Source organism: Suillus paluster, assembly GCF_016628075.1.
Source record: "Suillus paluster strain FC165 chromosome Unknown EDB91scaffold_16, whole genome shotgun sequence".
In the NCBI taxonomy this organism is placed as follows: Eukaryota; Fungi; Basidiomycota; class Agaricomycetes; order Boletales; family Suillaceae; genus Suillus; species Suillus paluster.
This window is the reverse complement of record NW_024537576.1, coordinates 647,817-674,552: the sequence shown is the minus strand read 5'-3', so window position 1 is coordinate 674,552 and position 26,736 is coordinate 647,817. Positions and strand designations below refer to the sequence as shown.

Below are 26,736 nucleotides of genomic sequence, written 5' to 3'. Positions count from 1 at the left end.
ACATTCCTCGGAAGCGGAAACAAACGAATGCATGTAACTTCTTTTGCAATGGAAGTGTCAGAGCGATGAAGTTCCAACTTCGTCACAGCGAGGTGACGAGTTGAATTACAGGACGTTTCACCAAATATCATTCAGGGGTGCGCGCGCGTGATGCAGAATGCAGAGCCTGCAGAGGACCCACATATAAAGGGTGTTACAATCGCAGGTTTAAAGATCAACTCACTCTCATTCATCCTATCAAACCAACAAATCGAATATCATCATGGCACAGTTCGTTGCCACGTGCACCGGTGTTCTCTCTAACGTAGGGTCAAACCGCGTATTGACGTTGAACCAAGGTGTTCTTTGTATGGCCACCCAAGGTGATCCAGGAGCTCAGACGGTAGGCAGCTGTCAGATTGTGCAAGTGTTCTGAGCCTGGTGCTGACAAGGCATATCGATAGTGGGTGACCACATACGACCCTACCGCTGCCAACGCGAGCGTGAGGGGGTCGCTCAAGACCGGCACCAATCACCTCGGATGGACTGTCAGTCTTTCTGCGGGATCGAGCATTCTAATTTGAATCTCACCTATATTCTAGAACAACACAGTTTTGGCGATGGTCGGGATAGACGGCACTTACAATTGGAACTGTGGAACACAGGTGACCATGGTCGCTGCAGCCGGGGTAAAGTGCGTATCAGGTCGTCATTCAAACGTATCTCAGATTGATGACGTGGACGATATGGCAGTGTGACAGCCACTATCTTGAATGTGGTGTACTACTTGAAGGTCGATGCCAACAACGAGGTCAATGGCTTCACTTGTCATACATACTTTTGCTGATCATGATACGTCTGCAGCTCGTGTTCGACACTGTAGCTCCGGCGGCGGAGAACACCAGAGGGAAGTGGAGGTGGGTGGCTGCACCCGCAGCCTGAGGCGGCGTAGGATGACATTGGTCATATATGCGTTTGCGATTGTCGAAGGATGTAAGATCAACATGATCTAGGTTACTATGTTCTGCGAATGTGTACTCCGTTGTTTGATGAATCATTGAGATGCGTGTCCCTAGCACCGTAAGTAGTTAGATGCAGAACATATTGAGCTTTCTCCCGGATCTGTTAGACAGCAACAAGACGAGTCAAACGTGTCGCGATATGTCTGATGTTTGAGTACCACATACTCGAGTGCTGTCTTGATTACACCGTGAATCTAGGAAACGATAGCACTGAAGTACACATGATGAACGATCAGCCAACATCGCCTCCAGCGAAGGCGTACGTCACTTATTATGCCCTTACTCCATCATCGCTACGAGAGCTTTGCTGGTGTTCATCAAAGAAGGCACCCAGTCTGGACTGTGGCGACTTCCAAGTTGGAGAGTAGTACGCCGCAGCTGAAGACTCGTTTTCGACGATTGTTCGGTCTAGTGAAGATAGTCCAAAAGAAAGCATGCAAACTGGAATACCAGGTAGACAGTGTCGACAAATGTTAATAAAAATGATCGCCGGTAGTGCTGTTGGCAGAAGTCTGCTGGTTGTTTGGCCAAGGCTTTGGTTGAAAGCCTTGGCCAAACAATCGCTCAACGTGGATTTCCTCCCGAACTTTTCATTGTCCGAATTTTCGTACCGTCCTGTATATATTCCAGCGTCCCTAGCTTTTCTTTCGGCACTTTCTTGCGTTAGTCTCTACATGCTTAAGAGGATATGCCCCCCCACCTTCGCGTCCAACGTACGTTCATATATAGATGATTTCATTTACCACCGAACGTGACTTCGACGAAGGTACTATTTCGCATCAGCCGCCGCGGAACCCTCCACTATATTATCAACCGCAACATTGAAGTAGGTGAAAAGGAGAGGGATATCGGACTTTGAGTAGTTTAACGGCTTCGATGATGGTTTTCGTTTTGCTTACCGGGTGGCTGTAAGAGTGTCATTTAGTTTTCAAACAAGCCACCAAGTATGACATGGTCAGACGAGATGTACCCCCTGAACAAGGCATAAGAATAGCTCGCATCTGTATGACATTCAGGCCTTTAAGGACAGGGCCACCATCTATTACAGTCGGATTAATCGGCGAGTGTCGTTTTGCCCAGTTGTGATTGTACATGTCTTCCTTGAACGTACCGCTGTTATTTCGCACCCCGCGACTGTCATGTTCAAGTCTCCCTTGGGGAACCTCATCTGGAGGCTGCAACGGTACATCATGCACTGATGTTCCATCCCGGGAAAACGAAGGCAACAGTACATCTCTCAAATATTATGTGTTCTGTGAAGAATACATCGGTGATCTGGAGAGTAGGTAATGGAGCCATCGGAGTAGGAGTACTTGCGAGGGAGTGCGCAGGTGACTAGTCACGATGTTTCCAAATGAAGAGCTGTTTGATCGGAGCCAATGACCTGTGGTTTCATTATGAGAAGTTCTCGGTCCTGAAATCAAACAGCTGACCACGATCATTGAATAATGCGCAGACCATAAATACAATTCGACAACGGCAGCTCGCTGCAGAATCTTCTTCTGTCTGGACTCGTATTAAGGCTGACTCGCCAGAATGGACAGCTCAAATTCTTCTCGTGTAGAAAGCGAGACTACACCTCTGATCCCTGCAGGGGTCTCGAAAAAGCCTAAAACGCCTCTTCCAAAACTTCAGATAGGTATACTTATGGTACTGCGACTTGTGGAACCTATCGCTTCGATGTCGATATTCCCGTACGTTAATCAGGTATGATTTCACAAAGACACCTCATTTTTCCAGCATCCATTTTTGACGCTGTTTCGCTCTCATCAGCTTATCAAAGAACTTGGCATCACTGGAGGCGACGATGCGGCTGTAGGATATTATGCTGGAATAATTGTAAGTCGTTGGGATTAGTACGGCTTGCGGGAATGAGTCGTGATTCCTTATATTATCGGATATGATTGACAGGAATCTTTATTCTACTTCGCGCAGGCACTGACAGTGCTGAGGTGGAGTCGGTTATCTGACCATATTGGACGCAAGCCAGTGTTATTGGTGGGACTATCAGGAACTTGCATCTCCATGCTATGTTTTGGTCTCTCCACATCGTTCTGGAGCCTCGTCATTAGGTATGTCTTCAGCTGAAACAAAATACGACACTGACATGGTTTTTCTAGCCGCTGTATGTGCGGTATACTAAACGGCAACGTTGGAGTCATGAGGACCATGATGGGTGAATTGACAGACTCTACAAATATGGCTCAGGGATTTGCCTTGATTCCAGTCGTCTGGTGCATTGGAAGTTTCGTTGGGTAAGTGGTACCGTTGACTATCTGGATGGCCAACAATGAAGTCTGCATGTCAGCCCTTTAATAGGCGGAACACTCGCGCGTCCACAAGTTACCTGGCCTGGTTTATTTGCTCATCCATTTTGGAGCAAATACCCATACTTTCTACCTTGTGCAGTGTCTGCCTGTCTTATTGTGCTGGCCTTTTTCATCCTGTTATTTTTTTTAGAAGAAGTAGGTTCTACATACTACCTATCACCACGCAAGTTACTCACAATCAACAGACATTATCGACCAAGCGTCGATCAAAATTGAAATCAATTACCCTAGGCATTTCAAGTGGTGCCGACAGTGACGATCGAGAAGCCCTTGCCCAAAAGTCTATGGCGAACATGCCCTTGCGTTCTCTGCTCACGCCTACTATTATAATTCCAATTGCAAACTACGCTATGATTGCTTTGCTTGACATTTCTTTCATCGTTCTTTTGCCGCTATTCTTTTCGACACCTACCTATCTCGGCGGCCTTGGTTTTACTCCTTCTTATATCGGTTCATGGCTGGCGTTGTTTGCAGTTGTGGATGGTGTCTTCCAGGCACTGTTTTTCGCCAAAATTGTCGATTGGCTTGGTCCAAAGCGTCTCTTCTGTTTGTCAGTGTCGTGCTTTGCCCCAGTCATCCTTTTATTTCCGTTCATGTCATGGCTCGTACACGCAAGGGGGATAGTTGATCATGCAATTACGTTTACCTTGGTTGGCCAACTAATTCTGACAGTTATGTGGGATATGGCATTTGGTGCGTGCTACCGCGAAACCCGTTCTGTCATTGAAACTAAAACGCATTTGATTACAGGGACTGTCTTCATGTTTATCACGGCCTCTGCTCCTGCAAAGAACGTCCTTGGCGCTGTCAATGGTCTCGGCCAAACCTCCGCATGCATGGCTCGTGCCATTGGGCCCTGCCTTAACAACTTCGCTCTTTGCGTTCTCAAAGGAACACAATATCCTCAACGGGAACGCAGTCTATGTCATGTTGATTATGCTGGCTGGTGTATTGAGGTGGCTGGGCTCGCAGTTGCCAGATGAAATACAAAATAGGGATGAGTAAATGTCGAGTGAAGATTAGCATTTCTCCGAGGAGATTCAAGGCACCCAAACTCCGAAACTTCAGCACACCTATATCTTCATACGTTTCGAAAGAGGATATGCCATATCGATGTATCGCAATCGTGAGACCCATGAATGAGTTTGGTGAGAATCGGCTGGACATCATAAGGTCCATCGTGATTCATGCGTCAGGATCACGTCGGCCGTACTTTCATAAGGACTCGACACACAGACACAAGGGAACAAGGAATGTTTCGGTCCAGTCACAATTGAGTCTACTGAAAGTTCGGGTTGTCTTCCTGGTACACTTTTCGGCTTCAATGATGGTTTTCGTTTTGCCTGTACCAGGCGGCTGTAGTGAGTGTTCTTTAGTTTTCAAACAAGCCACTATTATCTGGCCAGACGAGACGTACCCCCTGAACAAGAGTGATCCTTTCGCCAATCATCATGGCAATAGCTTGCATCTCAGGCCCGCGAGGACTGGGTCACCATCTATCATAGTTGGAATAATCAGTGAGTATTGTTTTGGATTGTTCCGTGCGGATGATGTCAAGGTATTGCAAAGAAAACACGTGAGAGATCCACCGTTCTTCGAAGTCCATGTAACTATAATATTTCTAGCGTCCTGACATCCATCATGTTACTAACGGAAGCCCTGTCCTTGACTCGTGCGATGATATTGTGGTCCGAAGCAACCCTCTTGTACTCCCCACCCTGCTGCTGCGCTAGCAAAAATGCGCCAAAAGGCTGTCCCAGACGAACGATCAACTTTAACGCTCGCCACTGAGACTCTAAATCAACCGACTCATCCTCTCCAGGATCGCTGCCGAGCAATTCGTCTGATGGAGACTCGGGCTGCGACCAATCATCCACGCTCTTTTCGTCGTCTGCAATGACAGGCAGCCCGAGATCATGGCGATTCCACGGACGGATGAGTAAGAACGTTCGCAGTCCAAGCCGCAGCTTGTTTTCTGTGGTGATTACCAGGTCTTCAAGCCCGACCGTCTTGACGTCGTAAGTGAAAGATGTCTCCCGGTAAGTGAAAGATGACTCTTGGTCTTGACTGGCATTCCTCCGTCTGAGTCCTGTGACGGGGAATGCGATGCAAGGCAGTTGCAGCCTGCGGTTCCCGCAGTAAGGAATGCGCAGGTCGGAAAGACGGGTATACAGTTTCAAAGCCAGATCTACAACAGCGGGATTTTGCAGTGATGAAGCGGCCGTCTGCATCTGGTCTTCGGATAGAGACGGCAGCGTGCATGTCAGAAGCTTGTACGCGGTAATGTCGGCTGGCAGACAGCTATTGAACTCGGATGATTTTCCGACCCAGTCTAGGGCAGTAATGTCGCCCGACTGAGCCACAATCTCCTGCAAGAGCCGACCAAGCGCATATTGCTTTGTCTCACCATAGATGACAGGTAGGTGGAGGTTGAAGATGCCAAATAATGAATATGCGACATCTTCCTGCAAAGTGGTGACACGGCTCGATGACCATTGGAGTTTCTCGCGCGCGCCTGTCATTCCCGGACGGAATTCGACGAGCGCCCGCGCATCTATGCCTGTCGAGTCCTCCAATTCCTGCATAATAGCAACAGACTTCTTATGGTTGGGAGAGTGGTTGTCGAGGTATAAGGTCCAATCTTTTTGGTAGAAGAGAACGACCTTAGGAGCCAAGAACTCCTGAACGGTCCATCCTCGTGTATTCCAATTGCTGCTCGCCAGTGCGCCCGGTTTTGCTGAAGGCGGAACATCCGACAGGTAGATGATAGTAAGAGCTGACTGGCGATACCAGACAAACATGGAATGGACCGATCGTTGGACCTCGACATTATTATTCTGGTCTATGCAGCACGTGTCGCTCCACGCCCAACTATACCCTGCATCAAGAGCAAGTTTGCAGAATGATTGCAACTTCACCACAGTTCCGACTGGATCCAAATCGTACACGACCTTGTCCTGGATGTCGTGCAGCCGCAGCTCCACAGGTTCCCACCTATGCGATAACATGACCCAACGGAAGTACTTTGTAACTGCTTGTATGATGGGCTCCAGTTGGACGTGCGGATTTTTCACGGATGAGGACAAAAGCTCTTTGTACTCCGTGCTCGCCTTGAAAGTATTTATCTGTATCAGTCTATCGCATAAACGCCCCGTGCTGGTGTTGAGCAGGCGAAGCGGGGCATTGTCCAGGTGAGCGTGAATGGCATTGTGAATACTGTCCTCCACTTCGGATGGACTGACATACTGCTGACGCAGCTCTGGAAAACGAGTCCATCAATTTCACATTGACAGATGAGTGATTTGGAACTTACCGCGTATCTGCGCATCGGGATCATTTTCCAACTTGGAGAGCATGGTTTTGAAGGCCTCGATTGCATCATCGTAGAGTTTTTCCCCGTGAAGCGCTGCATAGTTCAGTTCGTACCCAAGATAACTCGAAGGGTTGAGTTTGATAACCTATACAATGGCAGGATCAGCACGATTACTCGGAAAAAAAATTGTCCACACCATTTCTGCGTCCTGAATGGCCTCCACATAGAGGTTTTGTCCCAACATAGCCTTACTGCGTTGCGCAAAAAGGGAGTCGCATGAGGAATCTAGCTTGATCCCTGCTGAATACAGGTCGATAGCCATAACGTAAGTAACAGCCTCGTCTCCCTTTGAGACACAGCGCTCAGTACAGTCTTTCTTGAAGGCTAAAAAACCCCAGAGTGAGTTTTCAATGATCAATATGCTCAAGATCCTAAAGTACTCGCCGGAAGACCATTCGAGGCAGCTGTCCTTCGCAGCATCATCAATCATGCCCATCATGTATTGAATAGATTCAACCGCTTCTATTACTCGATCTGCGCGGAGGAACGCATCGCACCGTCTTTGGTTGACAGTTTGCCAAAAGGAATCCAAGTCCCAGCCGAAGAGCTATGGGGTGAATACGATCAATCAGCATCAGTGTCCCCTGCACCTTCGTAGTGACATACCACCGTGAATATCTTCAATCTAAGTTCAGAAAACGCCCCGCGAGTGAATAATTCGGCTATGCTGGGAATGATATCATGGAGTAGATCGGCAGCAACGCTGTACCGCCCATCCTCGAAAGCAATTATTGCAAGCTCAACTCGTAGATACCGCTGATGAGCGTGTTCGAGAGTGAGAAAGCTCATGAGATCTAACATAAAGGCTCACGTTGACAACGCTGCACGGAAGCGTATCTGAGTGTTGATACGCGGTGGTGATGCCTTGAACACGCCGCATTGCCTCCTTGTGACAATTGGCATTGAAAAGTGCAACAGCCTGTAAAAATGACATCGAAGTCTTAGTATGACAGACTAACTATGAGACGAGCGACAAGAGTACCTTGATTAATAGTAAAAGATCAATAGTGATTGGATTACGCTCCAAAAATATGGAAGCGAGATCAAAAGCTTCCATCGCGTCCGAGAGCTGTTTGTTGCCACAGAGGGCGATGCCCTTGGAAATGTAGCCCGATAACGAGGGCTGAATAGAAACGGACTTCGTCACCAATTAAAGTCAACGTTGACGGTATCATGATAGGCAAAGCGTCTGACCTTGACTGCATCTTCAAGGGCATTGCCCCACTCGGAGTTTCGCGCCCTTACAACTGAACGATTGGCATAGGACTCGTGGTTGTTCTTATCTGCGCTGATATCTTGGGTCAGCAGGTCTTCAGCGGTATGCAGGTCCCCGGAAATGCATGCATGGCGGGCCGTCGTGTTTATAGTGAGGATCTGCACGAAGCATGTTCACATTCCGTGATCAGTATCGAAGCTAAACAACTCACGTCGAATGATGAATGACTGCTGGATGCTCTAGTTTCCGAGGCATGACTGCTCGTACTGTCATCATAACCGCCAGTGAGTTTGCTGTAATCGCGACTGAGCAGCTTTGTGTCACGACGCTGCACGGTATAGATGAATAGAAAGGTGGAAAAGTGATAGGTAAGAGCGCACCTGTTTAGAAAAACGTTGCCGTCGCTGCACTTCTTCATCTGTCTCCGCCTTGTTTTGTTCAATTATGTCCTTGATGGACCGGGGCCAAATCTTCCCAGTCTCATCTCCGCTCACGAGTAGTTTTCCATTGGGAGAGATTGCGACACAGCGAACCCCCACGGTGTGGTCGAGTGTCGGTCCTAACTGCTTGTGCGTGTTCGTGCTCCATAGCCGCACAGTCTTGTCGTGCGATGAGGTGGCAATGAAGGAACCATCGGAGGATATGGCGAGTGAGTATATAGAGTGGCCGGTGCAAGGATCACCGATCGGGGCTCCATTATATGAATCCCAGAACTTGACTGTTTTGTCGAGGGATGCAGAGAGAAGCTGCTGGCCTTCAGGCGACCAAACAACGCTTCGAACCCATTGTGCGTGAGCGTTGATCTCGAGAAGGAGTTCGGGGTTATCGGTCCGCCAAATCTGAACGGTACGCCACGATCCGGTGGCTAATTTTAGTCCATTTGGACTGAATGCTACACTGCACACCTCATCACGATGAGGAAGTGTTGAGAGGATAGCGCCAGTCTCAGCATTCCATACAACAACCGTTGAATCATCCGACCCACTGGCAAGTCTCTTGCCATCGGGGGAGAAACACACAGACCACACCGTGCGTGTGTGCTTCACTAGCGGATTGAATACTTTCTGCTTGCTCTCGACGTCCCAGATGATGACGGTTTTATCTACTCCACCGCTCGCAATTCGCCTGTCATCTGGCGATACGGCAACTGAACGCACAATGTCCTTGTGTCCAATGAATGGCTCTCCTACTGGCAATGCTCCTTGCTGCACGTCCCAGATCCACAGGGTGCAGTCCCAGGAACCAGTGACGACCCGTCGATTATCTTTGAAGAACGCGACTGCCGACACCACATTCGGGTGCTCTTCCTTCGTCTGCTCTGGCGCCGTTTGTCCTCTCTGCGCAGGTTCCCCGCGCCTTCTCACAGTAAGATACGCAGTTTTTGCCGCATTAAGCATCCTGCGTTGGCCTAGCCAGAGAGATGGACGGTCAGTGATATTTGAAGTTGATGAGGAACGTACTTTTGGGGATATTTGCCTCGTGGGTCTTGGGTGGAAGTAAAGTTGGATCTCTGCGTATATTCAATTCATGTAGGCGCTTGTCCACTGTTTTTGTTGGCCACGTATTAACATGCCGCTACGGTATCTCACGTCGCGCCTTCCATCATCACTGCCCCTCTTGATAAACGCCCATCCAAATATACCAGTAACCCCTGCATTCTGTACACAGGAATACGCTTGCAAGAATATGCATCCCATTCCGTACCACAGCAGCCAGATGTGGTATCTCTTTTGCTCGACTTTTCTTCCATCATCCTTTAGAACGCACCCTGTTTCATCATTGTACCAGATCAAGAAAACCTAAAACTACTGCCAGGCGCGAACCTCTCCACAACCTACAGAGGGTCTCGAGCGGGGAACAACACATGTTACCGGCATGAGCTGATTTTGCCCGCATGATAACGGTCCGTACCTTCCATGGTCGATATCAACGTCACCTGCGCTGGTGCCAGATTGCGTATTGACAATTCCCTCGCAGTCTATATTGTCATACATCAAATACATCGTGACGGTAAGTCAAATTCTCATACATGAACCTGTTCTCTCACAGCCTACAACCTGTGGTACTAATATCTTCTTGGTTGACCATCCTATCCAGGTTATTCGGCCCCAGTACTGTTGGTTCCTGACTTTGGCACGTTCTCACTTATTCTCATCCCTGCCAGTCTCTGCCTATCCCTGCAAATTTTTATGTAAACACAGCCTAAATATACATGCTCATTACAAATTGCTCGCATTTGCAAACCCTTTTTCAGTTTTGGAACTTGGGCAAGGGCATTGACCGGAGTGCATCGCTCGAGCAGCTATCGCAGTATACCAACCTATCGCAGCCCCCCCACGCATATGGTGCTGTGGTGTACTGCATAATCAAGGAACTTACAAGTAGTATCTGATCGTGTAGTGAGTACTATGATAGGCTTATGGGGAGTGTCAACTTGCCATTAACCACCTCAGATCACTCGTTTATCAGAAAATAGTATAATCACTCCAATCAATGTCATTGTCGTATGGTTGCTTCTGGTTTTACATCCTACTGAACGGAGGACTAGTAGCGACGGGTGAAGACATCATCTAAATTTTCAGCTACCGACCGCAGCGCAATCTCAGCTTTCATCCATCAATGTGTAAAGTATCACTTACGAAGAGACGTTTCTCAGCACGACCCGACGCGCATGCAATAGGAAAAAATATGCGTTTTGGTCAATTCAGAGTGGAGTACACTGGAAGTTTGACTTGTCGGGGTACCGTTTACATGCTGTACCCTCATCTCTCTCCACTTCACCGTGACAATTTACAGCATGTTATGATAGGCTGTACAGCTGAAGCGCCCAAGCCTCGTTAGTGATTATGACTCGTATTCTGTCATCCACCCATGTGTCCTGCCAGTCACCCAATACCTGTGCACAACTCTCCAAGTTGCATATTCGCTTCTCTGAGCACGTGATGATCCACTGTCCATCGCGCAAGCGCAAGATGCATGACGGACGAGAAAATGGTAGATCAATGATGACCTTCGGTATAATCAGAAGACGCACAACAAATAAGGAGCCAGAAACGAGTCCATCGTCCAGGCTGTCTTATCGTTGCATTAGGGCGCGAGGCCGTCGACATTGGAGCCGCGGGAGTAGGATCAACAGCAGGCGTGGTGTATGACGCGGAGACGGCAGTATGCGGATGCGAAGATGGCTGGAGGTGAGCTGCTTCACTAGATTGCTGGGTGACACCGCTCTGCGGAGGCCGCGAGCTGCCTGCAGTGGCGTTCGTCGATTTCAATGGAATTGGCCTCCGTTTTTCCCTGGCTGAAGCGTTCCTCTACATAATATCAGGTGGAGTTGAACGACCGAGAAGGAGAAAACCATACGCGTCTGCCTCGTGCGTACGAGACCTCAGGCCTCAACGACTGTTGGGCGACCCTCGCGCAACTCGATGCCTTCACCGCTTCGTCTACGCCGTGTCAAAAGACTTCGAGCCCTGTCAAGAGGTGATGACGGGTACATGTCGTGGACACCGGAGTGAGTGTGGTGGACACCGGAGTGGGTGTGGTGGAATAACAAGAAAAGGCGATCAAGAAGCGCGCGTCCATACGGTGCTGAAGACAGACCACCGCGGTGGCGACGTGCGGAGGAGCGGCGCCGTGGAGTGAACTGCAAACATGGAGGTCAAGAAAAAACTGCATGAGACACTCACGACGTACGTGAGAACGAACTGGTGGATCATCGAAAAAACCTGGGGTTACCTAGTTGGGCATCCTGGCGTCGCTAAACCGGACGTCGTGTAGCATCATCCTAGAACACGCACATATATGTTCGAACACAATGAGATAGATTATAAACGTGCTACCTACATAGAGCAACAACTTCTTATGGTCCATTCTGTTCCTAGACACCGACGAGAAGAAATATATTTTAACTTACCTTTGGATCCGACAGAAGGTCATCGAGACCAGTTTCTCTAACAATCGCAGATACATCCCATATGTGCGTGTTGTGTTGTAGTCCCAGCAGGCTGCAGCCAGTGGCTAGTAGCTTTCCATCTGCCGAAAATGACATACAGGCCACTATATTTGCGTGCTGGAGGGGCGAACCGATGGGCTGGCTGTTGTCGAGGTTCCACAATTGTACTGTACTAGTATTGTTGTACAATGCGCTTACAAGGATTCGGCCATTCGGAGATAATGGAATAGAAAAGACGTGGGTGCATACATCCAGCACTGCAATCTGGTGCCAGGTGGTAGTATTCCATGTCCTAATCGACCGGTCAAATGACCCGGTGGAGACAAGTATCTCGCCATCCCCGGTCCAGACTAGAGAGGGCACTGTATCTGTGTCCTTTGAGTGCGGCAACCAGTTTGCCTGTCTGCGTGTCCCAAATTTTTATCAACTCCGAATTCGTGTAGTCCCAGACACGGTATTGGTCGCGGTTGATCCCACCAGTCGCAATCGTGTGGGCTGTGTCCGGCGAGTAGACGACTGCGTACATGGTGTGCCCGGTCTCAATTGGTTCAAGGATGGTCTCTCCGCTCTCTACATCCCATTGCCTTACAGTCCTGTCAGAGGATCCGCTTAACACTCGCCGACCATGACATCAGAGAACTCGTGAGTTTACCTAGGGTACTTTACGTCGATTACGGCGTTTTACATGACTTTACATGACTTTATATTCCAATATAAAGGAAAGAAGTTCTATATATGACGATATATCGTCATATAAGACTTTATCTGCGGCTCATCAGTTCACTGATGGCCCATCTCGACTCTAGCAGACAGACCGCACAAGCTGTGTATATCCTGTAAATTCTGGCGGAGTATGATCGCTGATGTCTCCTGCGTGGTAGTGACTGGTGAAGACATCCGAGTCCAGGATTTTCGACCAACCACAGCGCCGTCTCAGCATTCATGCATCATAGTTCAAAACATCGCTTATGAAGAAACGTTTCTCAGCACGGCCCAACGCGCACCAAGACACGATGTGCGTTTCGGTCAATTCAGAATGAAGTCCACTGAAAGTGTAGGGTGTCGATGTACGTTTTACATTGTCATCCTCGTGATTACTTCACAGCTGACTGTAAGTAATCGAGACTGTCGTCCCTTAACCGTTACGCCAAAAGGCAGTGATAATGAAAGCTCATGCTTCATTATATCGGACAGTATTTATGCTGATTATGGGAACTCAGGTAAGCCAACGGGCTTACACTGACGCGCCCCAGCCTCGTGAGTCGTATTCTGTCGGTCACAACATTCATTATACAATGGACTGACCGCACACTGTCTATGTCTCGCCACGACCTCACTCGACACAACTTCACGATCCAAGTATCGCAATTCCCCTTTGCCACTTTTTACTGCATGGTCCCATCGTGTTGCTGCAGTGAAAGAATCATCCTGGGATCGACGAACTTATCCGAAGAGTGACCATCATGAATCAGATCACTTCACAATCAGAAGCTACAGCTTTAGGGTATTAATCCTACCTAAATCTACTACATAGACTTGTCGTACAATCAAAAACGTACAACCAACCGGGTATATAAAGGTCAAATTATCAGGTCAAATCAATGATATCATTCTCCGCTACAACAACCGTCCTTGGCTTTCCCTTTGACATTGATTCCAGGCCGGGGCGTTTGCTTTGAATAGAGGATGAACCCCCCTTCTTGGCTTTCTCTCTGGCAAGTAGCAGGGGTGCCTTGACAGAAAGTTTCGTGGGCGGTAATGGTACATCGGAATCACTGGAAATATCAATTATATCGTCAAACTTGTGAATCGGCCGTGTAGATGTTGGTGAACCCGGGCGCCTGGTTAAGCCTGATGCTCGCGGGGATGCCTGTGGCGGCGACTTTCTTGGAGATTTGGTTACGTGATGTTGGAGGGATTCGGAGTCGGACGACTTAGTATGTTTCTTAGAGCCAGTTTGAGAGGACTGCTGAGATATCTGAGCGCGAATAGGACTCGTAGGCTCTATGAAGGGATCGTCAGAGGTGCTGATGAAACCTGACAATGGGAAAGGACGCGGAAGCGAGCACGTTGACCTGCTGTTCCACAACCGCTTTCTTCCGACGGGTTGTTGTCTTCTTCGGAGGTGATGGAAGAGGGAGAGCATCTCCATCGCTATCGCCTTGCGCAATGGGATCATCTTTCTTTTTCCTGTCTGCCCTGTTCGATATATCAATGATATCGTGAAACTTGCGCATTGGCTGTACAAGTGATGATGAACCTATACGCCTGGGCAAGCCTGACGAGCGCGGGGATGTCTGCTGTGGTGATTTTCTCGGAGACTTGGTTATGCAAGGTTGCGTGGAATCTGAATCAGACGATTTGGTGTGTTTCTTAGAACCACTTTGAGAGGGCTGAGATATACGAGCGTGAACAGGATTCTTGGGTTCCGTGAAAGGATCGTCGAAAGCACTGGTTAGATTTGGGATTGGGAAGCCACGAGAAGCGGGCGCGTTGTCTTGTTGTTCCGCCACCGCTTTCTTCTGACGGACAGGTTTCTTCTTCGCAGGGGCTAGAACAGGGAGATCATCTCCATCACTGTCTCCCTGCGCAGCGGAAGCAGCCTTCTTTTTCCCCTCCATCTTGTTCGATCGCTTGGCCTTTCTCTCCAGTTTCTTGCGCTGAATATCCTCGAAGGCTTCGACGAGTTCCGGCTCCACGGTCTCCACCATACATGCTGGCATCCATACACGAAGGTGGCTTTCGGGGTCTGGTGGAGGTTTATTCCCCTTCCCCTTCCCCTTCCCCTTTCCCTTTTGCTTTCCGTCCTCATCCTCATCTTCGCCTTCGGTATCATCGAAAGCAGCATCCACTTCTATTGGGGGCCTGATTCCTTGGACACCATCCTCAGCCATTCGTACGAGCTGCGCAGGCGCGATCTCCAATCGGTACTCAAGAATTCCATCTGTAGATGCGTGCCGTCGTGAAGAGTGAATCTTGACAATTAGCCTGTCTTCGTCTGCTTCGGATTCAGTATCGCTGTACTCTTGCTCCTTCTGGCTGTCCTTGCTTGGGGAGTTAAGCTTCATCGACGAAAAGTACTTCGCAATCATCTTCGAGGGCGTTCCGGGCGCGAGCTTGCCTGTTGTCTTACTCTTTTGGGGGCTCATCGGTAAACCCTTACGCCTCTTCTCGTCCTTTTCCATCGCACCACGCCGCAGGATACGTTGTACGGCACTCGACCACAAAACTGTGCGAAAACGCTTGATGATCACGTCCTTCACACCCCATTCGAAGTACAGTTCGCAAAGTCCAGCAATTTTACCAATGTCGGGCTCTTGTCCCCAAGTGATTTCTCGCGTAGGTTTACCCTCGGTCTCGCTCGTGATAGGATTGGTGTAGGACAGTAGAATCTCGACATCAGGAAAATCATCAGGAATCTTCTTTGCGAGGGCGGGCTTTTTTGATCCGATCAGGCCGCTCTTGTTCGTACGCAGTTCCTCGCGCACGTCGGCGCGCCACGTGACGAGCCATTCCTCTAATTCTTCGCGACTGAGGGAGCCAGCAGCTTCAAGCAGACGGTCTCCAAATCCACAGCGTGCGAGGGCAGCAGCTATGAGCTTACCGCAGCCTTGCACGCCAGCCTGATGGTAGTCTCCGCCGGAGAGGAGGCCGATTAGGATACACCCCCCTCGGGAGAGACAGACATCGCCGTGTGAGACAAGATCAGCAGCGCGATACGTGACGACATGGTTTCCATCATCACGTCCATCAGCGTTCTTCACTGGATGTGCACGGTTTCCAGAAAGCGTATTGCTGGGACTACGAGGGGGTCAGCGTTTGACGGTTTGCTCAGTGTGGGAGAATTTACTTGCGGATGACCATGGTGGCACCAAAGAGAAAGTTGTCAACATCGTCGGAGAGAACGCCATCAATAATTCCAATGCGATTTAGGTACGCAAGTTCAGCTTCAGCTTCGCCAGGAGCCTGTACATCGTAAATATTGTTTCGTCACTACATTTCGCGCACACGCACCGTTCTCCATTCGAATCCAAATGCAGCAATGATGTTTTTCATTCCAGTGGTGAGCCAATGCGCATTTCCGCTCACTTTCTTTCCGCGCTTGACCGAAGGCCTTTTCGGACCATCGAATACGAAGAGTGGGAGAAGAGGCATACTCATGAGTCTGGAACAGCGAAAGAAGAGCGTGCGTAGCTCCGGATTCTCTCCTTCTTTACCGTACGCGGCATGGAAGAACCAAATTGAGGCATCGATGCCTATGCGAAAGCCTCGCCGACCACCAGCATTGGCTTCGAATCCTTGTGTAACAGACAGATGTGTTAATGACTGTGTTTGTCCAGCGGGCCGTAGCACCTAGTAGACCATGACTTAGAGAGAAACTTCATGCCAATCCATGCGACAAACCTCCCAAAGTCCCGCTACACCCATGTCCTGCAATAGTTAGAGGAGAGATCACAAAAAAAGGTATCGCAAGGCCAACGCTGGTTCAGCTGAGCACGCACGTGACCGCGCAAGTCGAAGCAATCAGCTGACGTAAACCGCGTTTCTGCCAACGACGCGACTTATGCTCGGCGCACGCAGCTTGCAGGAGCAGAACACCGGGCTAAGTCATGGATTTTGAGGAAGTAATATAGAGTATATCATATTGCAGTGTACACTCAGATGGCAAGGACTCGAGTCTCGGCAGCATGTAAGAGATGGAACAAGGGAGGAGCTATGTCGAGAAATATAGTTGCGTTCGCAAAGCAAAATGGTATTAGCCCCCCACCACTAAATAATATTGGGAGCAGAAAAGGGCACGCGAGAACTGCGTGAGACGCAGGCGGGTGGACGACAAGCGCAAGCTCCGAGCTCAAGATATGCCCAGACTCATACTTACTCCGAGTGTGTGTGGAAAAAGTATGATTGTGGCATGTCGACGATCTTGAACAAGAATTGTTCTGAGATTAATGGGAGAGGACGAGATGAATACTGCACCATATAATATCAATCCAATACTCTTGCAAATGCGATGATTCTATATCGCATTGCCTGCATCATACTGCAGCGCTGTATGTTAAACGCCGTAGCTGCAGAATATGTCGACGTCCTTCCGTACATGCGAAATAAAAATTCAAGTCTGTACGAGCTGCATCTGAACGAGGTCGCATTTCCGCAGTGCAGAGCGGATTGGTCAGCAAGCTCATTTTGAGCGGAGTCCATAAATGACTAGAGACAGGGTTCGGAGATTCATTTACATCTTGCTCATCTTCCAATTCGTTGCACCCGTCGTCCCGCTCATTCTCTTCTCTTGTTGAGATCTCAGTTTAAAAATGTGGAGGCCTGCCACCCGAGAGGTTACTGGAACAAATGAAGGTCCATCTGTTTTTTTTTGCGACAGAACTTTCAGTCGCTGATAAATGTTCATTCAGTTCCCCTGGGCACTCGCCGTCGTTTTGGACCTGCGCCCGCAGAAGAAACAGCGCGCCCGCAGCTCGCTCAGCCATCTCCCTCTGCCTATCCAAAACAGTCTAATCAAGACCAAGACTCGAGAAGGGGGAGAGAAGAGACTCCCACCAATTCCCCAGGTAAGCCCATCACCCTTGAACACCAACTTCCCAAGTCGTGCTTCCTTGCCAAGCATTTCTCTATAGCAGGTCTTTGTGAGATTTGCTGGCGATCCTAGCAGCTCGTCTGTTGCGATTGCTGTTACAACCTTACTGATCACTAACTGACTGTGTTACTAACCCTGATGCCGTGTGCTTTTCACTTACCTACAGCTGATGCCAATGGTGCCCGCAAACGACGCAGTCGCTGGGGAGAAGCAAAGACAGACATCCCTGGTTTACCGACGGCCATCTCTGCTGCCGGTGTTTCCCAGGCACAGCTCGATAATTATGCAATTCATCTAAGGTTGGAAGAAATTAATCGCAAGCTGCGGTTGAATGATTTTATCCCACCCGAGCGTGAGCGGTAAGTTGATGGTGGTTTAATATTTGCAAGCGAGTATGCTCACTAGCATCAGGTCCCCTTCACCCCCTCCCACGTATGACGGCCACGGTCGCCGTACCAACACTCGTGAGGTTCGCTATCGCAAAAAGCTCGAAGACGAGCGAATTCGCCTTGTCGATCGTGCTATGAAGAATGACCCAAACTTCCGCCCTCCTGTCGAATACCACCAACAAAAACGTTCCCAACGTCCGTCCGAAAAAGTTTATATCCCCGTTAAGGAATTCCCTGAAATCAATTTCTTCGGTCTTCTTGTCGGCCCTCGTGGCAATAGTTTGAAGAAGATGGAGAGGGAAAGTGGTGCCAAAATCAGTATTCGTGGCAAGGGAAGCGTGAAGGAAGGCAAAGCTCGTCCTGACCAGTACGCTGACGATGCAGAAGAAGATCTCCACTGTCTCGTTCTCGCTGATTCTGAAGAGAAAGTTGCAGCATGCGTGAAAATGATCAACAGGGTCATTGAAACGGTGAGATCTTCGATTCATGATTATCGACCTTTTACTGAAGGTTTCTCAGGCTGCCTCCACTCCCGAGGGTCAGAATGACCACAAACGTAATCAGCTTCGCGAGCTTGCGGCATTAAACGGTACCCTTCGTGACGACGAAAATCAGATTTGTCAGAATTGTGGCGGTCTTGGTCACCGAAAATATGACTGTCCAGAACAACGCAACTTCACAGCTAACATCATCTGTCGTGTCTGTGGTAGTGCAGGCCATATGGCGCGCGACTGTACCGTTAACAAGGACCCCAACGCAATCGCTATGGGCAGCCCTCCTCCCATGAACAAGGGAGGGTTCGACTCTGAGTACGCTAGCCTGATGGCGGAGCTTGGCGAGAGTGGCAGAGGTACAGGCGGCGATACTGCCAAGAGCTCGTGGGGTGGCCCCAGTGCCTGGTCATGATATCACTGCAGGCGGGTCCAACATTCCTCCTTGGCGTCGACCAGAGTCCTGGCAATCCAACAATCCTCCACAAAACCAAGGTTACCGCCCACCACAAGCTTACGGTGCCTACGCCGGCACTCCTGGGTACAGCGCGCAGTGGGGCCAGCAAGGCTACCCAGGTTACGGCTCACAGGATTATGCAGCGAACTACGCCCAGTACTACCAACAGCAGTATGCTCAGCAACAGCCCTCTTAATGACGAGTCTATGCCTGTCGGTAAACTCACCTAACAGCCCCATAATTTCCGCCCACTTGACCAAGATTTGTTTCTACATTCACCTCTCACAGCAGCTCGTTCTTCCCTCACTTTCGAGTGAACTCTGGAGTCCAGGAACCGTACTCACTGCAGCTGACATCCAGCATTGTTTAGGATCATTATTGATAGCAGGGTAGCTCTTATTGATTGAATTGATTGTAGCTCACGTTTCCTTGATGAATTTCATCATAACTTTGCAAGCATGATTGTGTGATTTAAGCCTGGACCACACCCGGTGGCAGCACTCGAAGTTACACGCGAGTTTGAACCCTCACAAGGTGAGCTACGCCGAGAAGCTCGCACGTTGTTGCAGGGGTCTGGGTGGCGTGACTTGGACTGCGTTCGCGAGCCGCTGATTCCTGCTCCTTCCAGCTATTATGCACTGCCGGTCGATTCGAAAGAAGCACTGTACCACAGTCACTTTCTCTCGGCCGTGGGTTTCCTGATGCCTCGCGAAAGACCGTGACTACCTTATGATGCGTGTTCCGCAAGTTTTCAATTTTTTGCTACATCCATTGCAGGGAGCGGCCGGCCCGAGTCCTGTCCTTCTGACCATGGGGCTTGATAACAATGAGCACACTTCTAAGTTTTCCCTCTTTTTCTTTCTGACCGCCCTGATTATGAAGATTGCTATCACTGGATGCAACGGACTCGTAGGGAAACGTGTCGTACTTTGGGTGCTGAAGGAAGGGCACACCGTAGTCGGCGCAGACCATGTCGTTGTACAAGGTATCGACTTCTACAACAATCCTGCCTTCTCTTTCCATCAAGTGGACCTGAGGGACTTTGATACGACTTTGAAACTTTTCGAGGGTTGTGATGCAGTCATCCAATTGGCAGCTTTTGCACAGCCAATGGACTACAAGGCTAAGGTGCACAACGAGTAAGACATGTTCCCTTGGTCATAGTCTTGAAGGTCAACTGTCATACGCAGCAACGTCGTTATCTCTTGGAATGTTATGCGTGCAGCTGCTGAGGTGAGTCAGAGAACATACTGCACATAATATAATTTCGACTAAATAATATCAGCTAGGCATAGACCGTGTCGCACTGGCGTCCTCGGTCAACGTCTTGCGTGGGTTTTTTAGCACAGAGCCCATCTTTCACTACTTTCCGATCGACGAGGTTCACCCATGCGAACCTGACGAACCTTATGGGCTTTCCAAATTGTGATTAATTCAATATCTGTATCATTGAGGAAATAATAATAGAGTCTGACTAAATTCTGCCAGAATTGCTGAGATGCAAGCAGATACCATCGTCCGAAGATACCCATCCATGCGAGTTGCAAGCATTCGCATCCACTGCTTTGTTTCTACACGAATGGCACGTGCCCCGGATAGAAAGGATTACTTCCGCGTCAGAGGTGATCTCTGGGGCTACGTCCAGATGGACTCGGCTGCGGACGCCTTCCTGCGTGCAGTGACTGTGGAGAAGGGTCGGTGGACAGGGCACGAGAGCTTTTTCATTGCTGCACCTCGGCTAGCTGTTGATGAGGACTGGCTGGAACTAAAGGAGAAGTACTTCCCAGACGTGCCAATGAAACCTGGCTGGGTCGAGAGCGGCACGAAAGGATTCTACGACTGTAGTAAAGCTGAGCGCCTTCTTGGATGGGTCCACACGGATTATACATAAACACGAACTTCGGTGTAGGAATATATCTGTCATATACTGTGGAACTGTGTCATTAATATTCACGGGTATTGATAGCGTGCGAGGGAGGCTCTGTCGTGATTTGGGAAAACACACTCCCACATTCCACTTGAATCAAACAGCACAGGACGAATACCTGGACCCTAGACCCCTTTTCCCGGCTCTCGTTCCGTTTGAGCTGCTGCAAATGCACTGGCTGCGGGTATACCACAACACTTACCCCATCCTTCGTATGGAAGAATAGACCCAAACAGGAAATGTTGAATGACAGCCTAGGGGGTCCCAAGGACAGAGGCCTAGCTGACTGTGAACCTACTTTACAATGTACAATCCATGATAGAACAAGTAGAAGTAATACAACAAGTAACAGACCCCGATGCCTGAATCATGACATGAAGTACGGAGAGTAATGAGCAACAAAGTGTAGAGAAGAGATACCCAACGTAAAGTATCCCGCCGACGTGGAACTGCAGGCACAATCAAGGCTAGTATGTAGCTGTGAAGTTGCGATAGGCCTCCTGCCCGATCACCCCTTCGATTTCATCCCCAGTCTGTAGGGGTGGCATTTTCTCCCTCTTGAACGTCATAATCTTTTGGAGTCGAGCGCGCCAGTTGGTGATCACCTCCACTTCCTTGGTGTCTCGTTCTGTGCGTTCAAACACAGACGCAAAACAATCCGCCAGTAGACTGAGTTGCCTGACCAGCAAAGGGAGCTGTTCCGCCGATATGAGCTTGAAGCCACCCACAGGTGTAAAGTCGCTCATGCCGGGGGCACGTTGGATAGTGACCTTGAAATACTCGTTTTCGTGGATGTTATTGGAAAAGGCAGCGATTGCGCCAAGGGAATGTGGTTCGATGACAATGTTCACAAACTGGAACTGAGTGGCAAGTGTGTCAAACCGATAGGGAATTCCAGAGTCATTCCACACGATGCGGACGTAGTCATTACCAATATGACGTTTCTTGTCGATGCAGTACTCGTCGTCAGGTTTGGATGGCATCATCGTGGCAGTGTGGTAAAGGACTTGACCTATGTCGTCCCACCATGCATAGGCGTATTCACCGTCTTCGTCTGGGCTGAGGCCACCTGCATACACGTCGACTTGGCCTCGAAGATTGATGAGTCTGCCAATGCCCTCAAGGAACCTTGTATACGCAGGCGACCCATGGGTATTCCGTAGAATGTCAAGTTCATGAGTCTGACCAGGTGCAACGTACATGATTCCCACTTTATGGGTATCAATTACGGGAATCTGATCCAACATCCGGAAGAGAGCTGGAAGTAACGCTGGATCGACCATCCGATGGCTAGCGGGTTGGTTCATCCGATCAGGGTAAGGGGAAAGTTGGAGGGCGAAGAAAGCGGGATCGACAGCAACATGTTTTCGACGTTGAGAGGGACCAGTCTTGCTCCACACATAACCAGTGATTGGATCTGGTACTGGTGGTGCAGCTCCATCATCACCCCCTACGACCATGGTTTGGATCGTGTCCTAGGACGGATAAGTCCATTACTTTGCGAACGAATGTGCCGACTTACACTGCGAGGATCCGTTTCCAGCGATTGTTCAGCGCCTGCATCGGGGCGCTCAGGGCACGGAATATCGCGCTCCATCATCATGCCAGCAGCCACAGAAACCATATCAGGATCAACATCACCGGGACCAACTAAGGGTATATTTTCCAGCTTGCAGAGGAACCTGGTGAGCCCAGAAGGGCGGCGAGATAGGACTTCAATCCAACCAAGGCGAGCCAAAGAGCGGATGGTGACGACAGAGTTACCCAAAAGCCACGTCTTTTCGCTGACGGCGGGATCCGGAGATGTCTGGTTACTAGGATTCATCACAATCTCACTCAGCGTCGAATGAGCGGGTCGTGGATCGGCGCTGGCGTATGTATACCGCGCCAGCCAGTCGAAGCATACCTCAGTGGGTTCGTCGATGTCATCCTTCCCTTCGTTTGCTAATAGCAACTGGCGAGTGATATATGGGATATGTCGAGGACGATGTGGAAGTTTGACTGCCAAGAACCAGACATATACCACGTAGAATGATATCGTTCGAACATGCTGGGACATCGCCCACGACATCGTAGGTGTTGCACCAGGACGATTGTGATGTTGAAGGTATTGCAGGGCAACACCAAACACCATTTTGAAGTCTTCTTCTCGGAGATTAGCATGTAGCGCGCGAATTGAGCCGACGATGGTGAGAAAACTGAGAATGTGGACAGCCATGTCTGGGTTGGACATGATTTGCGACAGCTTCTCCAAGATGGATGGTAGGGACCTCTTTAAGGAAGACAGAAGCTCAAAGGCACATAACGACAACGCTTGCAGGCAGCAGATGATAGTTGTTGGTTGACTATCCAACCCATCTCGAAGCACATCAACAATAGCGTGTCGCAACGGCAAGTCAAAGTGCCGCCGATAGCTGACGAGGACGGTGAGTGTGTGAAATGCCAACCCATGAGCGTCGCGAGGTTTGAGACCGAGAGGCCAGCGGTCAATATTGGATGCTAATTCACCGTTTGCCAATCCCGAACAGAGGGTGGTCAGCAACCTCGCGATCGCCTCGCGACACTTGGGGCCGCAAAATAGGTGTTTGTTTGCGAGTTGGACGGGAAGATGACAGAGTACATAAGAGAGAATTTCCCAATTTCTCTCTTTCTCTACCACGTTGAAGATGGCAGACAAGTAAGAGTCGACGCGTAGGACACCGATAGACTCGGATACTGGATCATATGAGAGAATGCCCTCGCTTGGATTGTCTGGGTCTATGGACGTGAACGGGAGAGATTCGGGAACTTGCCAAAGGGTCTCCCGTGATTTTGCACTGGGCGATGGCGCTGGCAAGGGTGCTCTCGATCGACTGCGGCTGCTTCCCGATTGATTGGGCCTGATCCCCCTTCCACGAGATGCTCGTCTCCCATCGCGCTCTTGAGGACCTCGAGGCGGCGGTTTGCGCACATGGGGGTCATCGTTGTTCAGGTCGCCAGAGCTATTCTTCTCGTCTTCTGACTGCTGCAGCTGTCCACTAAGCGATGACTCTGACACCCGACCGATCAACGATGCCAAGGTCATGATATTTCCATCCGCGTCGTGATGGGCGTCAACGAAATAAAGGCGATGATCCCTGTCGGCACGGATTCGCATGGTGAACTGGAGAATTGTGAGACGAGCGCGGGCGGTTTTTGCTTCGCCAATGAGCTGAACCAGAGTATCGAATATCTGGCCTGCTAAAATGACGTTATGGTGCGACAGCGCGTGAGGAGTGAATGCGAGTTGGCTGAATATCGAAACCAACGACACGATCGCTACAGCTGCACGAGGCAATATTGGCTCTGATGCAGGGGAAGCGACTAATGGCGCGCGGGCATTCTCGTTCTCTTGAGAGTGTTGAGACTGGGAGCGAGAACCCGCAAGGGATGACAGAATTGACATGACTGAGGGCATAGTTGAATCTCTGTCTCTGGCATTCCCGCTACGGTGCTCTGACTGCTTTCGTGAGAGGACAGGAGTTGCGACAGCAGAAGTACTGCTGGAGGAAAATGCAGGTGATGCTGGTATGTCAGACGTGTTGGGAAATCCAGTGCCATCATCATCCTCTTGGACTCCTTCGACAGCAACAGCTGTCAAAAGGTCTATCCATTCCCGTAAAGGTGCAAAGAGGGCCGGTGCCTCGGGCTCTGAAGATGGAACCTCTGATGCTGATGCACTTTGTGCCTCTACTGCGCGAAGGACTACTTCGTCGCCCAGTATCCTCCATGCCACACTGCTGTCGAATGTCAGGTCTTCCTGCGGGTTTTCTGCCCGCATCCGACAAAACTTGAAGACTAGGTCTGCCAGGGATCTCCTGTAGCTGTGCATGTCCTTGAGAGAGTCGTAGACGGATCGTAATGCCTTCATGATTTCCAGCCGCGTTAGCGCTCGGGTAGGAGCAAATAGAGTGGGATTTGAAAGAATGTCCTCCCAGCTCTTCAACCAGTCCGGTGATGCGGGTGACAGATCATGTTGTTCAAACATCATGCTTGGGAGTTTGGCGGTGTCTGCGTCGGTAAGATGGTCCGCAATAAAGAAGAGGGTTGTTGACAGCAACGGAATCATGTAGGTTGAATGGTCTCGGGCTAACAATGATGAAAGCGTGCGTAGGAATGGCGTAGGGGCCTCAGCAGGCTGGCCTAGTGGCAGGATCAGTGGTGCTCCATCCATGGTCCTGCGAAATCAGTTAGGATGTATGCGCCTGCCTGTAGAAAGAACCACAAACTTGATCGGACGAACAAAACCCGCGAGTTGGCGGAGAGTCGCTCCCGCAACGCTCGCCTCTTCATCGTCCATATCGACACCATCCTCCCTCTCATCAAACTCTTGGAAGATATCTCTCATGGTACATGCCGCTTCGTCCATAATCTTATCCTTCTCCATGTCATATTCCTCTACGTTATCGGCTGGAGTAAATCTGACCCAAGCTTCAACCGACTTGCAGAGCAATCTTCCGAGCCGTGTATGGTCCCATCCAGATATATCGTCCTTCGACCATGCTCGCTCCATGAGATCTTTTTCAAGATCCATTTGGCCTGGAGCAGCTGAAGCGGTGTATGAGACCGAAGTCAGTCTGCAAATGTACGCCCGAGCCATTTTTGTGCATAGTCCTTGGCGAATGGTATTTCTCAGTGTTCTGTGCGCGCCTAGAGCGATGATTTTAGCGATATGAAGGTCCCTCCCAGCATCGGTAGGAGGAAGAAGGTGTCGTTTCAGAATTGCCATACACGAACTGCCGTATGGTCCGGAAAACAACACGTTCAAAGATTTTTGAATCCTGTCCTCTAAACTAGCTGGCGTATGGGTGCGACCTGACAATATGGATACACGGGGTAAAGGGGACGCAAAGAAGGCCTGCGCGCGCAAGAGGACAGGAAGAATGAGTGTCAGGAATTTTGGTGCGAGTGCTTTGAGCTGCGAACTAAGGTGATCTAGATAGATTACGACCATCAACTCTGCTGGGTGCTTTCGAGAAGGCAAGTTTGAGTTTGGGGATGAGATTGAGCGAATTGATATGGATGATGGATGACGTTTGTGGGCCCCGATGTTCGATTTTGCAGGTTGGTCGGTATGAGCTGCGAGAGGCGGTGAGGATGCGGGATCGGCAGCAGCATTCAAGGGAGGTACTGTCAACGCCCGACCAAGAAGACCGGCATAGAACTGGAGCACACTAGCGAGGTCACCTTCAGATACACGAGCCGCGGATTCAGGTTGCTCCAATACCGAGGATAGGAAGGAAGCCAAAAGCTCAACATGTCGCTCTCGTTCTGCACGGTCAGTGAAATCGGCAGCATCCCCCGACATGTATGCATCAAAGGCACCTTCCATCCATGTCCTGAGCAGACTGAGCAAGGGGATTTCAATACCAATGACTTCAGTTCCCCCTCTCGTGAGAGCGCGTAGAGCGCGTAGTCGAGGTTCCCCTACATCGGCAGCCCAGACGGTGTGCAAGAATAGCGAGAAATATTGAAGGATATCTGCTGTACCCAGGTGATTGTCAAATCTCTCCCAGAACGTGGCCATGATTTCATATCCTGCTGCCTGCAATGATGAAGGCGAATCATGACTGCACAGTGCAGCCCATACGGGGTTCAGCACGGATGGTTGAGGCAGCGGTGATTGTGATGCTATTAGAGTAGCCAAAGAGCGTGCGTGGGTGAGACTTGGAACTGCAGGAGGAGTCAGCGCCTCAACGAGGGCATCGAAGGTCAACGATTGTATCTGTGGCTGGACGGTGGTAGAGATGATGTCGGCTTTGCGACGCCATGCAAACGGTGCAAAAGCTGTCGTGTTTGATCTTTGTCTGAACCGGGAGTTGGGATCTGCATCCTGTTGACGAGACATGTGCTAGATGATCCTTATGGCTTCCTAGTAAGCCATTGTGCAAAGAGCCTAGGGCTTCGACACAACATACCTTCTACCCCAGATCAAGGTTGGCTGCTTTTAGGAAACGTGTTTTCGGGGCGCGTCGTCTGAACGAGAAGT

At 49.8% G+C, this 26,736-nt stretch overlaps 8 protein-coding genes across 8 annotated transcripts; 4 read left to right on the top strand and 4 right to left on the bottom strand.

The window, feature by feature from the left end:
* The first annotated feature begins 91 nt into the window (after positions 1-91).
* On the top strand, positions 92-1,211 carry EDB91DRAFT_1123932 (uncharacterized protein). The gene is made up of 7 exons (XM_041318342.1): positions 92-165; positions 223-382; positions 444-527; positions 582-673; positions 733-790; positions 844-1,101; positions 1,167-1,211. Exons 1-6 carry the CDS (start codon positions 158-160, stop codon positions 919-921), a joined length of 480 nt encoding a protein of 159 aa, XP_041179046.1. The 5' UTR covers positions 92-157; the 3' UTR covers positions 922-1,101; positions 1,167-1,211.
* A 1,222-nt stretch (positions 1,212-2,433) lies between these two features.
* Positions 2,434-4,336, top strand: EDB91DRAFT_1328383 (MFS general substrate transporter; the record flags this gene model as incomplete). Its single annotated transcript, XM_041325281.1, has 8 exons — positions 2,434-2,708; positions 2,775-2,840; positions 2,913-3,073; positions 3,122-3,256; positions 3,310-3,466; positions 3,517-4,024; positions 4,082-4,174; positions 4,251-4,336. The coding sequence occupies exons 1-8, from the start codon at positions 2,538-2,540 to the stop codon at positions 4,334-4,336; spliced, it is 1,377 nt and encodes a 458-aa protein (XP_041179045.1). The 5' UTR covers positions 2,434-2,537.
* Positions 4,337-4,478: 142 nt separating this feature from the next.
* EDB91DRAFT_1123918 (uncharacterized protein) lies at positions 4,479-4,848 on the bottom strand. Its single transcript, XM_041318341.1, has 2 exons — positions 4,749-4,848; positions 4,479-4,687 (listed from the first exon to the last, which is right to left on the bottom strand). The coding sequence occupies exons 1-2, from the start codon at positions 4,797-4,799 to the stop codon at positions 4,547-4,549; spliced, it is 192 nt and encodes a 63-aa protein (XP_041179044.1). The 5' UTR covers positions 4,800-4,848; the 3' UTR covers positions 4,479-4,546.
* A 64-nt stretch (positions 4,849-4,912) lies between these two features.
* On the bottom strand, positions 4,913-5,723 carry EDB91DRAFT_1123917 (uncharacterized protein). The gene has a single exon (XM_041318340.1). It carries the CDS (start codon positions 5,560-5,562, stop codon positions 4,942-4,944), a length of 621 nt encoding a protein of 206 aa, XP_041179043.1. The 5' UTR covers positions 5,563-5,723; the 3' UTR covers positions 4,913-4,941.
* A 7,779-nt stretch (positions 5,724-13,502) lies between these two features.
* Positions 13,503-16,323, bottom strand: EDB91DRAFT_199810 (uncharacterized protein). Its single transcript, XM_041326401.1, has 4 exons — positions 16,277-16,323; positions 15,887-16,225; positions 15,723-15,838; positions 13,503-15,673 (listed from the first exon to the last, which is right to left on the bottom strand). Exons 1-4 carry the CDS (start codon positions 16,298-16,300, stop codon positions 13,891-13,893), a joined length of 2,262 nt encoding a protein of 753 aa, XP_041179042.1. The 5' UTR covers positions 16,301-16,323; the 3' UTR covers positions 13,503-13,890.
* A 1,119-nt stretch (positions 16,324-17,442) lies between these two features.
* Positions 17,443-18,879, top strand: EDB91DRAFT_199765 (uncharacterized protein). The gene is made up of 3 exons (XM_041326400.1): positions 17,443-17,824; positions 17,877-18,324; positions 18,374-18,879. The coding sequence occupies exons 1-3, from the start codon at positions 17,604-17,606 to the stop codon at positions 18,758-18,760; spliced, it is 1,056 nt and encodes a 351-aa protein (XP_041179041.1). The 5' UTR covers positions 17,443-17,603; the 3' UTR covers positions 18,761-18,879.
* A 799-nt stretch (positions 18,880-19,678) lies between these two features.
* Positions 19,679-20,693, top strand: EDB91DRAFT_1050538 (NAD(P)-binding protein; the record flags this gene model as incomplete). The annotated part of the gene is made up of 4 exons (XM_041313538.1): positions 19,679-19,941; positions 19,993-20,035; positions 20,088-20,227; positions 20,291-20,693. 4 exons carry the CDS (start codon positions 19,679-19,681, stop codon positions 20,691-20,693), a joined length of 849 nt encoding a protein of 282 aa, XP_041179040.1.
* A 465-nt stretch (positions 20,694-21,158) lies between these two features.
* Positions 21,159-26,736, bottom strand: EDB91DRAFT_199661 (uncharacterized protein). Its single transcript, XM_041326398.1, has 4 exons — positions 26,666-26,736; positions 24,977-26,608; positions 22,252-24,925; positions 21,159-22,204 (listed from the first exon to the last, which is right to left on the bottom strand). The coding sequence occupies exons 2-4, from the start codon at positions 26,593-26,595 to the stop codon at positions 21,197-21,199; spliced, it is 5,301 nt and encodes a 1,766-aa protein (XP_041179039.1). The 5' UTR covers positions 26,596-26,608; positions 26,666-26,736; the 3' UTR covers positions 21,159-21,196.